The sequence below is a fragment of the Aulonocara stuartgranti genome, assembly GCF_965226115.1.
Source record: "Aulonocara stuartgranti genome assembly, chromosome: 7".
Classification (NCBI taxonomy): domain Eukaryota; kingdom Metazoa; phylum Chordata; class Actinopteri; order Cichliformes; family Cichlidae; genus Aulonocara; species Aulonocara stuartgranti.
The window spans coordinates 62,549,539-62,562,920 of NC_138945.1; the positions used below are offsets into that span (position 1 = coordinate 62,549,539).

At 41.5% G+C, this 13,382-nt stretch overlaps 1 protein-coding gene across 2 annotated transcripts in view; it reads right to left on the bottom strand.

The window, feature by feature from the left end:
• The window catches only part of furinb (furin (paired basic amino acid cleaving enzyme) b), a 94,442-nt gene that overhangs the window by 3,013 nt on the left and 78,047 nt on the right, over window positions 1-13,382 (bottom strand). For both annotated transcript variants that reach the window (XM_082539340.1, XM_082539341.1), the window contains exons 9-15: window positions 12,039-12,251; window positions 7,360-7,460; window positions 5,705-5,808; window positions 2,422-2,539; window positions 2,015-2,194; window positions 1,673-1,800; window positions 941-1,069 (exon numbers count right to left, since the gene is read on the bottom strand). In XM_082539340.1, coding sequence (XP_082395466.1) covers window positions 941-1,069; window positions 1,673-1,800; window positions 2,015-2,194; window positions 2,422-2,539; window positions 5,705-5,808; window positions 7,360-7,460; window positions 12,039-12,251 — 973 coding nt within the window. The remainder of the gene's footprint in view (window positions 1-940; window positions 1,070-1,672; window positions 1,801-2,014; window positions 2,195-2,421; window positions 2,540-5,704; window positions 5,809-7,359; window positions 7,461-12,038; window positions 12,252-13,382) is intronic.

Here is a 13,382-nt window from a genome sequence, read left to right on the forward strand (position 1 = left end):
TACCGTCAAACACTGTTTAAAAAAAAATATATATATATTTGTGTATTATTATCACTCCCACTGCACTGTGTATTTTTACTGTATATAGTAATCATTTGTACACAGTATAGTATTTTGGCATTTTTTTGTACACCATTTTTCCTATTTTTATTTTTCTAATACATCTTTTTCACCCTGTCCCCTGCGCACAAGTGAATTTCACCAGTGTGGGATTAATTACAGTCCATATCTATGTCACTGCATGTAATTAATTGGAACTACATTTCTTACTTGTTAATGAGATAAAGAAGCTATAAAGCGTCTTTAGTCTATAAAAACCATAAATAAATATGAAATATATTCTACCCTAAGACAGCTAATTTACAAAAGAACACAAACAGGCAAAAAAAATAAGTGTTAACAATTATTTCAGTATTTACTCCTTTTGTCCTTTGTCGGTTTCTGCAGTCAGAACCTTAGACTTAATTTGAGGGAAATTAGCAGGCAACTGAGGAAATGAAATAAAAGCAGTAATAACTGTAATGTTGATTTTACTGAAATTTTTGAAATGTCTAAAATGATTAAGAGGAAAGCGCCTGACTCGAAACATAAAATAATTTTTGACTTCGTCTGCTTTTCACTGAGGAAGTCATCCTTGCTGACAACATGCACCTGAGGCACTGGCGCAGTTTAAATCTCCCCTGCTGCTCGCAATACGTTCCACTCTTTGATATGACATATGGCAACGTGCGTATTCATTGTGCGCACATAAACAGATGCGCAAGAGGCTTGTAAATTGCCAATTTGTATTCACAACATTCACTTTTCACAAACTGAAATGCTCAACACAGTCTGACCCAAAGCCTGTTTGGTAACAATGACTGTATGCCGGCGCCAATACAAATGAATCTATTCAACCTAAGTGGCTCATGCGTGACAGTGAAAGGCCGATCGATCTCACCGATACAGATCTGCTGGGCATCGAATGTCTTGCAGCTGTTGTTGGACGGCCGAGGGAAGTCAGGGGACGAGGGGTTGACTATGCTGGGCCCAGTACCCCACAGGATGAGGGTGAATTGACTCAACACACCTGAGGAGAACAGAGGCAGAGAGAGTGGAGGTGTAAGTGGTGAAAGAGAATATCAATTTAGCACTTCTCAAAGAGGGAACAGAGTGAACTGGCTGAGAAGAGGATATGGGGGTGGAAAGACAGGAAACGAGTGATGTGAGTGGCCCAAACAACAGTGGAGGAGGATCAACAGCAGCAGAGAAAGAGAGGTGTTTCTCTCGTTTCCCTCTGCTGCTCAGAGAAAACAAATCTACTGGAAAACATGGCAACTCTTTCTGTCAGGGTGTGCTGCCATTTGCTTTTAGAGCTAAAGTGCAGCCCAGTTGTTGGAAAGAAAAACATTCTCAAGACACTGAAGTTTTGATAATCAAATAGTTGCCAAAGACTTTCTTGCAGAAGAATCGTTCTCTGCCCAGAGACTCTTAACTTTTAATCTGGAGCAGTTTCTAAGTGCCTCTCTGCTGGAACCAAAACTGTTATAGACCGTTAGAAAAGGAGAGAAAAGGAAGAACTGCAGAGAGGCTACTAAGAGAAGCATGGAAATACATAAGATAATGCTGGAACGGAAGAAGGTTTGATGTGATGCGACCAGTCCGGGCAATTAATGAAGATGAGTTAGGTTACCATAGTCACGTCCATTAGGTGCTACATTTTCTATCTCCAGGGTCCACTCTCCTTGAGGGTCTTCGTCCCATGAGTGTGTGGTCATAAAGGCCCAATCATTGAAACCCTCTGAGGAGAAGTCATTGGGCCTGAATAAATAAAAAGAGAGGACATGTTGGTGTTTTTTCCCTGCATCTGAAAGCAGGCATATTCTGAGTATTTGTCTCAGAGAATACGCCTCTGGGAGCATGTGTGCCGAAGTAAAACCGAGGGACACGCACATTATTTGTCTGTGTGTGGCACAGAAAAAGAGAGATTTATATTAGGACCTGGCTGCTGTTGTCCTGTTTTTTTACTGTGTACCTGGGGAACAGCAGGGTGGAGTGTGTACCCAGCGGGCTGATGAGATGAATGGCCAATTTTCCTCTCTGGTTGTAGGAGAGAGTGAGGCGAGCCTGAACGTGTTCCAGGGAGCTGACATGCTCTGGTCGTCCCCAGCAGGCATCCACGCTCTTGCTGAACACCAGTTTGTTCCCGATGTCTCTGCAGGTTTGACAAGTGGCGGGCAGAGTGGTTAATGTTGTGTGGAAGCAGAAATGGACACCGAACAGCACTGTGCTTTAAACTTAAGCGACCTCCCCGGCTTGGAGGAGAATGCAGCGACATCCATCAGGGTCAGAGATATGATAGAACAGGAAGTCTTTGTAATAATGGTGAAACTCTTTTTACAGACAAACCCACACACACATGCTCTAAGTCATCCTTCTAACCTTGGTTCTGAAAGCATCGTGTTAACACACTGGTGCTGCGGTCCCACTGATGTCCAATTCTGTGCCAACGCCACCAGAGCACCTGTATCCAGGAGCCCATAACCGTACGAATGACTCACTGTGGAGGAAACAAAATGGAGGGATAGGGAGCGGATGGCAGTTTTGTGGGTGGTGGTTATGAGATAGCAGCACAGAGTGACAGAAATTACAATCAAACAATCCTCTCTACAGCAATACTTCATCTGTGCCTGAGAACATAAACCAGTGTGTGAATGTGTGTGTGAATGGGTGGGTGACTGGATGTGTAAAGTGCTTTGGGGTCCTTAGGGACTAGTAAAGCGCTATATAAATACAGGCCATTTACCATTTACCATAAATGTGATTAAAAACAGCAGGGATTTAACAGTCCAACTGTCACCGACAGTCAGTAATAATATAAACAGGTTTATCCAGCCTATCATATTTTCTTTTTTTTTTATCATTAAAAAGGAGGGAAAGGGTCTTTGGGGCAATGTCAGAAAAGTTTCTCTATGTCTCAGATGGCTTTCTGTGGATGAACGACAGCAGCTGGCAGACTGAACCTTGGCAGGGAATGGAAGACAAAGTCAGACTAATTCTTTAGCCTACAGGCCGCAGACAAACAGTGTGTAGCTGGGACCACACCATCACCTAAATGAAGATCTGTATGTATGTTTATTGGCTACAGTATCTACCCTGCAAACTAATGCCAACAGAAAACTTTCTGGGTAAATGTTTCACGGCTGTTCCAACAAGATAAGCTGCAAAACATAGCATGTTCATGCGTGTCAGTTTGGTAGGAAGTACACTTTAGCAGAAAAGATAATGCAGGTTGTTCTTCAAAGTCTGTTTCTGGCTGTTGGCCAGTGTGACTGTTTCTAACAGAATGCCAACATTGCTGCTTTAATCGAATAGAAACAAGTTTTACTTTTTAAAAAGGACTAATTGAGCATCTATGAACTAGACGCTAAGTGCATGAAACCTAAAGACAAACATTTATGTTTATTCTTAAAGCAGTACACAAGAAATGAACTAGAAATTCTGAATGTATTCATCTAAGTAAAGTATAAGTAATATAAAATTTTATTTATATAGCATCTTTCAAGATAAAATCACAAAGTGCTTCACTGAAGCCAAAAACATAAAATCAAGTTTAAAAAGATGAGTTTTTAACTTCTTCTTCTTCTTTTTTTAAAAGAAACCACTCAGTCCACAGATCTCAAACTCAAAGGGAGATAGTTCCAGAGTCTGGGGGCCACAGCTACAAAAGCTCTGTCATCTTTAGTTATTTAGCCTTGTGTGATGGACAACCAGCAAGCCCTGATCACATGACCTCAGGGACCTGTTGGGGATGTATGGATGTAAGAAATCTCTGATGTATGTTGGTGCTTGTCCATGCAAAGCCCTGAATGTAAAAGTCATAATCTTAAAGTGAACTCTGACTTTAATGGGGAGCCAGTGCAGCTGGATCAGGAGGAGTGTAACATAAGAGTACTTGGAAGACTAGTCCAAACGAGATGAAACAAATGCATGTATGATCATTTCTAGTTCAGAGCGTGACACAATAGGACTCAGCATTGTTTCATAAATGATAAAAACAGGAGCGAAGCAGAGATTTAACATGAGTGTCCAAAGTCAGAGCTGAGTCAAAAGTTACACCAAGATTCCTGATAGAAGGTTTGGCAAATTTAGCAAGAGGACCTAGATTTTCCAAAACCATGGGCACAAATTTATCGGGAGCACAAACAAGGACTTTTTTTTCTCCTCATTAAGTTGAAGAAAATTATCAGCCATCCAACCTCTAATGGAGTATATGCAAAATCTGTAGCTTGGAAACATCTTGTGGCTTAAAGGAGATATATAGCTGAATATCATCTGCATAGCAGTGATAAGAAATGTCCATAAACGTGCTCAGAAGGTTTGCTGAAGAGGGAGTAAATACAACAACAACAATAAAGGTCCTAAAACAGAACCTTGCGGCACACCATAGGTAAGAGAAACAGAAGAGGATCTGTACATAGAGGTAGCCCCAGAGAAGGATTGTTCACACAAATAAGATTTGAACCACTCCAAAGCAGACCCTGATATACCCACCCAGTGTCTCAGCCTATCGGATTGGCCTGCCTTAAACTCGGCACCAACTAGGCCACAAACCTTTGAGCCAGGTCGTGTTAAGTAATGGTTATAGCCGAACTGTAACAAGCAAGACAAAACCTTCCTTTGAGCAGAGAAGAGATTTCTATTTGTTCAAGTTCTTTGCATAACAAACTAAAATGTATCCATTATAAACAATTAGGGATATAATTTGTTTAAAAATATGTTAGTTCATGTTATCAGTTCTTGTCCACATGTAGCTCACACTTCATCAGTATAACCTATGGTATTCAATGGCTCCATGAGGGCCACCATAGCCATTCACATCTTTGTTTTCTGCATTTTCTTTTTTTTAACCCGATAATTAATATTTTGCTTACAACATTATGCATGACAGGAAAAGTGTTAAATAACTAAGTATTTTCATTTCAATTTTTTTGTTAAATTTTTTGTTAAATTCAGTAGTCTGCACTGCATAGGAATAGCAAACTGATCAAAAATATGACAATTTTAACACAATTTCACAGTTACTTGGTTACTTAACTTGAATCAGAAAAAAATGCATGTTATTGGGAAACTGGGCATCAATCCACTCTGGCATGGAACTAGCACAGAAATAGCAAAGAAATACCAAGTGCTAAGAGTTGTAATAACCAGAATCTTAGGGTAGCTTTCTAAACAGAAATGAACATTTAAATTTACTCGACAAAAATGTAAATAATTGCTAATAAATGCTCATCCCTTGGCTGGGCTATACTGCCATCTGGAGGGAAAGACACATATTATACTGATCAACCATCACAGCTTACTTGTTCAACAAAGTTGAACAACAGTGTAAGAGAAACTAATATTTCTGCTGCTCCAAGTATGCATGTGTGTAACAGACCTGTTTCCCTGGACTGCTGCGACATTACTATAAAAATAATGCTTGGAGGTACATTTAGTTCACCAAGCGTTTACCAGTTAAGCAGCAGTCAGGTAGGTACTTGTAACACATCTGCACATATTCCGTATCATAGCAACCAAAGCCGTCCAAAGCGCTCTCAAGCAAGGCATTTTCAAAAGAGCGCTTTAGTGAACTTTCCATTTGTACTCATTATTGAGGCATAGACACAACTCCACATGTTACCACCTGCTCTTGATTTGTCTAATAACTGTATTGAGTTTTTACCTCTGCGCCCCACTCCGTTGGTCTTCCAGTCACCAGCGCTGAGACGCCCGGGCTGGGATGTTCTCACCACCAGGTGCTGCATATCCCTCCAAGTTAAGTTCATACTGCGCAGACAGGGAAGAAAGAAATATAATCACATTTACATTCTCTCATGTAATAGGTGAGGCTAATACCTTCCTATTATGCACATTATGAGAAATGTCAGGTTTTGATGACCTCAACTGTACAACAATACAGGCCGGGAAATGTGAGCAGCAATGGGACACGGAAAAGGTCAGAAGACTGTAAAAAGACCTGAAATGTGATCCATCTGAGCATATACAGTGAGAACAACCGTACAGTGTTGAAATACTACACTGAGAGGTGGAGGGAACCCTGAGGGATGTGCCACTCAACTAAAACAAAGCTATGGACTCACATAAAGGTTTTAACATGGGCATAAAATACCAGCATCAAAGGTACATCATAACCTACTGTGTTGAAAGGTCAGGGAACACTGTAAAACAAAACCGTGGAGGACAGTCTATGCCTATCTGTAATGATAGTTTCTAATAGGTTCTGTGAGTTGGGGACAGGGTCACCTCCAACATAGTTGAAGCTCAGTAATTTTTTCCCCTTCATATAGATTTATTAAGGGGTCTAGCTGTAAGTATCCAACAGAGAATCCTTTAAGTCACCACTAAGAAAAACTGCTCTGTGGGTTAAGATAATCACAGAGCTTTACCGAGAGCAACACCACAGTTGTCAGAAATAGAAACACGGAATTGCACTGTGGTGCATCACCTCCGCCAACCTCCACATCAGCATTCACATCTCACATCCTCTCATGTGTTATTAATGGACAAGATCCTCCGATCCACTCAATGTCACCTCAGCCAAGAGCGAAGGAGAAAATAATAAAATAATAAAACACCAGAAAGCCAAAACACTCTGCCTATTAAATGATTCCATCTCTGTGAATTCCAGTGCGGTCCCAGACTGATAAACTAGCTACCCTGTTATTACAGCTGCCTATCAGGAGGGGCTTCAGGAGGAGTGGGGGGGGGGTGGCTATACAGTGATAAATACTGACTCTTGTGCGGTGTTAAACCAGAGACGCTGAGCATACCAGAACTGAAACTTGGCTGTGTGGTACTACTGGATTGATTTGACAGCTGTCAGCAAATCACTAATGTGGAAAGGAGGAGAATTATGCACAGTAAAGCACTGCTTACTGATAAAACTGACTTAACACATGCAAGATATGACTCAAGATAATGGGGAACACATTAGAGCTGCTGACAGAAACTTGGATTCTGACACCTGGAGTCCTGAGTGAGCAATAATTAGAGACATTCACCGGTTTAAAATCTTCACCATGGGCCCTACAGGTATTCAGATGTCTGTGTGGGCTGCAGCTGCTGATTTGTCTCACTAATTAACCAATTATCAAAAGCTTAATCTGGAGTGGAAAGAATTTCTTGGCTGGGATTTAGGCCAACGCCGCCTTCCCAGAGACGTCTGCGCATTTACAGACGTGAGTCCACGCACATGCTCCCACATGTAGCACGCAGTGGATCATAATAAACTAAGTTAACAGTAGCATAAAGTAAAAAAAAAAAAGCTTTACATTTCTGATTCCCTAATGTAGAAACAGATGATACAGGGGCACTCACTTGGCCTCCAGAGCTAGAGCGATGATCCCAGCAGCGAGCGGTGCTGACGCGGACGTCCCCGTGTGAGAGTCTGTGCATTTTTGCCTCAGGTCGGTGGTCACCTTAGAGACAAGCAGATAGAGAGAAAGTGTAAATAAGTACAGGAGGACAGACATAGTTGATTTGACACATTGAGTTTCCCACTTCAACATGAGTGAAGCTCCCAGGCAGAGAAACTAAGAGCTAGACAGATGAGGGCCGCGGACAATAGGAGCTCTCCCCACAGCTATGTGCGATGGAAAAGAGGAGAAGGAGAGAATTAGTAGGTGGTTCAGTCTCAGGTCTGTGGATCCCTGCCAAGGGGTCACGCCTGGGGTAATGAAGGTCAGCCAAATCAGCCCAGCCAAGTCAAGCTGTGGTGAGACAGAGTATGTTAGCACTCCACGTACATCTCTCCTCTTGGTCTCTGCAAGTGCCAGAAAGCTAATGAGGGCTGTCTGGGTCACGATGAGGACATGTCAGAAATGACAAAGAAGCCAAAGGCAAGGTGGTCTATGAAGGTTAGAGACAGATTCTTGGTTTGCAACTTTTGGCCTGACAGATTGTGGCGTTAATGACCATTATCTGTGGAAAGATGTGTCAGAGGGGTAAACAAAGGGAGGGCAGGTGTCTGCACAGGCCAGCTGTTAGATATAGGACCTGGACAGAATAACACTGAAACAATAATATTTAACAGATTAAATGCTGGAAGTTAACGGATTCATCTTAAAATATCTTTTTTTAAATATTGAGTGAAATCTTTTGTAAATAACAGCTCAGACTATCTGCAGCTTCTTTTTAGACATTTTCTTGGTTTTATGACTCTGAAAACTCGACATTTTTTTTTTTTTTTTCTAACTAGACAAATTAAGTTTTTCATATAGCAGGTTAGAAATAGAAAAAGGTCCCAGATCAGATTCAGTGTTACTTATCTATCGAGACTATTCTGGTGTGAGTTGCTCAGTTTTAGAGATAACATCTATAGGGACGTCTGCCATCTCTTGAATATAATAGAACTAAATGGCAATCGGCTTATGGCCAAAAATACACCTGAAAAACTCAGTCCCCCCCCCCCCCCCCCGAAATATGATCCCGTTACAAAAGAAAAACCCACCAACCATGTTGTGAGGTGATTCATTTAAGAGAAAACTGTCTGTGACAAGTGGCTCAGGCTCATGACAGGATGCAAATGCTGATGTTGCTGGCACTCTGCTAAGCTGTAATGCCAACCAAAAGCGGTTGTATACAGAAAAAAGAAAATTCTTTGTGACTCACACTGCCCACAATAGCTGGGTTATGGTTCTGCAATTCATTCATTCACAAATATGTGCCACAAGCCAAAATCCATTAAATGAAATTATATTCAAGCGTAGGCAGACACTGCTGCGGCTAATGTCTCCCGAACTGGACAACTCCCACCAAAAGCACAAAGTATATGAAGGACTAATAGGGTTACTATATTTTGAGATTTCATTTTAGGAATATTAGGTGCTGCAAGCTGAGAGTACAACCAGAGAAACCTCATTATTCCAGAATATAAAACCCTTGCACACTTCAACACCTGCTTCTTATAAAATCAAATACAAATGGGAAAAAATCTGGATACTCCAAATCAAAATCTTCCACAAAATGTTGACTATTTTGAAAACGCAGCTGAACTGTGGGGCTCCATAAGCAGCATCACATATGATAGAACTGTCATAGTGTTTGGGAAAAGGAGGAGGAAGAATTCTCACTGCGTAGATGCTGATGGCCAGAAATGAAGCCACTGATAAAAGCTATAAGGCCTGCCTCGTTCAAGCAGAAGCAAAGCCTAGAAGATCTGAGAGCTGGCAGACATACAGCACAACTAGATGCTGTGCTAATAAATACCAGGTGCAGCTTTGCTATGAAATGCACACAAGGTACTGATACTGGAAACATCAGAGGTATGCTTGAAGGAATGAAGAAAGCAACGGGTCCAACAGATTCCGAAACAGCTCCTCAAGTCCAAAGCTGGTGAGTTTATCACTGGTGGAGATAAACAGATGGAGAGATTGGTGGAATGCTAAGTTAAAATATATGGCACAGAGAACAAAGTCACAGAAATTGCACTAAACACTGTTCCTCAGCTAACTGGAGAAGTGAGATGCAGAACCAACACTGAACAAGCTGGAAAAGGGCATCAGCTGCCTTGCAAGTGGAAACGCTCCTGAAAGTATCTGAGCAGTCGCGCTGTTTGGGATCTTCTTCACAAAATTCCTTCTGACACTCACAAACTGACACTGGCAAACTGTTCAACTTGGCAATATTACCAGCCAAGACAAAAGTCAGAGCAAGTCAGAGCAGCAGATCTATGAGCTGATGTCATGCTGTCGGTTCTGAGGTTCTTAATAGGTTTTCACATGCCTGAAATGAATTTGGCCTTACTTTAAGCATCAAAAACACCACGGTCATGGGTCAGGATGTGGATAAAACTCAGTGTGGAAAAACAAGAAGCTAATCCTAGCAACAAAAATCTGTGCCTACAGAGCACCTGTTGTACTGCAGTGACTACTTGGAGGACATAGTCCCATCACGAAGCAAGAACAGCTTTCGTCTAAGTTGTCTAAGCCTTGGAATCACATAGAAGGACAAAATATCTCAAACTAGAGTCGCACAAAACTGAGACTTCCAGCATGCAAAAGCTGCTTATGCAATGCCACATGTGCCGGTTTGGCCATGTGAAACATAGATGATGGCAGAATCCCCATGGTGCCAGGCCCACGGGGCACCTGGACTCGAGGTTCAAGGACATATGAAAGTGTGACATGAAGGCACGCCACATCAACACTGACAACTGTGAAGAAGCAGCTTCTGTTTGCACAATCTGGTGGAGTGTGACTAAAACTGGCACAAAAGTTGCCAAAGGGATCAGAACTAAAAGAACACAGCAAAAGAGGCAACAACAGAAGAAAGCAAACCAAATTAAACCACCATCTGAGTGGTCTGCCACAAGTACACGACAGATCGCCATTTCAGGTCTATCGTAGTTTTCGGGTCATAAGCCGCTTTTTTTCCCCACACTGTGAACACTGCGGCTTATACTGACGTGCGGCTAATGCATATTTTTTTTCAAGCGGCCAAAAACATTTTGCCTGGTAACAGTAGACCAATAAAATTGATAAGTAGTATATATACGGTATATATTTTTACCAGTTGTTAAGAGACGACAATGTTGTTTGTGCACTGTTCTGTAAAAAAACCATAAGCAACGAAATTTGTGTGTTATCGATACGTACGTATACTTAAAGGTAGCCGTGTTACAGGCGCTGTTCGAGGAAAAAAAGCATTTGCAGTTACCATAACATTTAAGTTACCATGTTTATGTTACCTTACGGATTAAATTAAACGTTAAAAATCCTCATGTGTGATATTTCTGTGTAAATATCTCATATTACAAGTGAAACGCATACGGCTTAAAATCCGGTGCGGCCTGTACAACCACTTCAGAATCCACCTGACATGACAGAGCATCATAACAAAGGTAAGACAGACGACAACAAATATCAGGAATATATGAGGAAGAATATGCAACAATTCATTGAGTGAACTGAAAAAAACCCCCCACCTACGTTTACAATAAATACATACTAGTTGTAGCTCTGGCTACAGTTTAACCTGTGCACATTATTATTCATAAAATTTCAAAATAAGAAAACATTATTAACCTTTAGTAAAATAACAATCAGTGCTTTAATTGTGCCATTTAATTATTTGAAAGCCTTATTTTTGTGAAAATATAGCGTATTTACTTTTTCTCTGTAGCAACAGCACACTGTGCCTTGAAGGCCAATTAGTGAACTTTGTGCCACTCGGTGGTAATGTGTTTATTTTTGGCAAACAGCCACATTTTATTCCATCTAGGTGTGCACAACAGATGAAGTTAATTACAGCCGAGTGCCATTGCTGTCATTTTAGTTAGAAAAACGGGAATTTATGTTTTGCTTTTCTCTCGCTCCAGTTGGGAAAAAAATGTGTAATCTCTGGAGATGGAGGTGACCAAATACGCTCACAAAATGAGCCACTTGGTAGTGCATGATTGTGAGAAACAGAAATCTAACAGAGTGAAAATAAATACTAGTTTGGGACAAACGGAAATTGCATAAACTCACTGGGTACTGCACCAAACGGCAGCCTCTGCGTGCTAAAGCAACAATACAACGCAAGTGCTCATGTATATTTTAAAATGACTTCACTTCTACCCATTTCATTTGGCGTTGTATTTACTTGCCTGCAGCACGCCTCTGGTGTAATTTGGAGGGAATGGCAGATTTATGGTTGTTTTATGTTATTCTGCGTCCCTGAAGCAAGTCTTTCTTCGGGTGACAAGCAGCTTGAGGGAATCATGGCATCTCTCAGTGTTTGTCGTGTTTGCTCATTGTATGTTTCACATCACTCAGACTTTGACATTTTGAAGTCTTTTTTTTTTTCTATTTGAGAGACACAACATTAATGTGTATAAACACTCAAAACGGGTTCAATTTGGATGCGTCGGCATGAACTTTTGGTAAGCGGGACGTGTAGCTGTGCTGTCAAACTTGACATTTACAGGGTGCCAAAGATTCAAAGTATTAAAAACAATCCTACACAAAATCTGAGATCTTTAAAGTGCATGTAAGCGTGTGTGTTTGTACACCTACTATCTGCTTCTCCCCCGGGTTTCCAGAGCTGAAGGTGGTAGCGAGGGTGGAGGAGCAGGGCTCGCTGTACCACGGCACGTTGCCGGACTGCGTGGTGCTGCTGATGGACAGGGTGTAAATGCTGTTCGTGTAGCCGTCACAGTTACAGCTGTCTTGCTCCCGGCCACCATTACCCGAAGCCCAGACGAAGATGGAGCCCAGTCCGCTGCGTCCCTGTGGTGCAGAAACATACACCTTTATGTGGCTGGAGTCCAGGAACAGACAAGGTTAAGAGGGAGAAGCTATCAGGAGCTGGTTCAAGTATGAAAAATCGGCTTTGACAGAGACGTTTGTCTCCATACTTAAACGGCCTGTCGTTAACGTGCTTTCTTTTAGAAACACTGAGGCGCTGTAGGCACAACTCTTATTAATACATCATCATGTCAAACGACTTATTGCAGCAGAACATCAGATAACAAACAGAGGAAATGTAATTACCAAATTTATTCAAGCTGAATATAATTTCAGGGCTGATAAATGACAACATGATATCTGGCAGAGAGACTGTGCTCCTAAATTACACACACTATCTGAGACATACGTACATTCGGTCCAGCTGGGTCTGGAACCACAACAAGAGCCAAGAAATCCTTGGCTCGGATTAAAATTTCACCAACCCCTTTTAGCAAAGTAACAAAGGGTGTTCTTTGTCAGCTCAGGAATACAAGCGAAGATTTGATTGCTCCATTTGTGACCAGACACACAAACGCTACATTTGTCTCCAGCTGATTAGATCAGAGTAACTCTTTATTTGCTGGAAAGCCCCAGAAATCGATCGACCGCCTCTAGTCGGTATAAAATTGGAGCAGCTAAAGTGCATACAAATCGCAGAGAATTTGTGCACTTCTCAGAATTTTGGCATTGCTGCTCTGCTTACTATTGCATTTTAGAACAGATTTACTGCTTTTTCTGTTTTTATTCTTTTTTGTGTCTGCCCACTTCCTGCAAAGCTGACCTTCTTTCTCTCAATATGTTGGTGATATTTAGCCCGAGGCCCGCTGACCCATTCTTGATGACTGCCGCCTGAGGCCAAGCTGGACGAAGAGACAGAGACAGCGGGACTGTCAGGACCCCACAGCTCTGTAATAGGCTCTGGGTTGACAACAACACTCAGTGTCCCTTTCCTAAGGTCTTACAGACTCTTACCTACTGCTGTCATTGCTGATCTTATTTTTTAGGTTGTAAAAAGTACACTCGGAAAATATACGGTTTATGCGGTGCTAAAACGTATTCTCTTTGTTTTTGATTGTAAATCTATTACACAGTTTTTAAAAGAAGAAAAAAATGCCAGTAATTTAAAAGGTT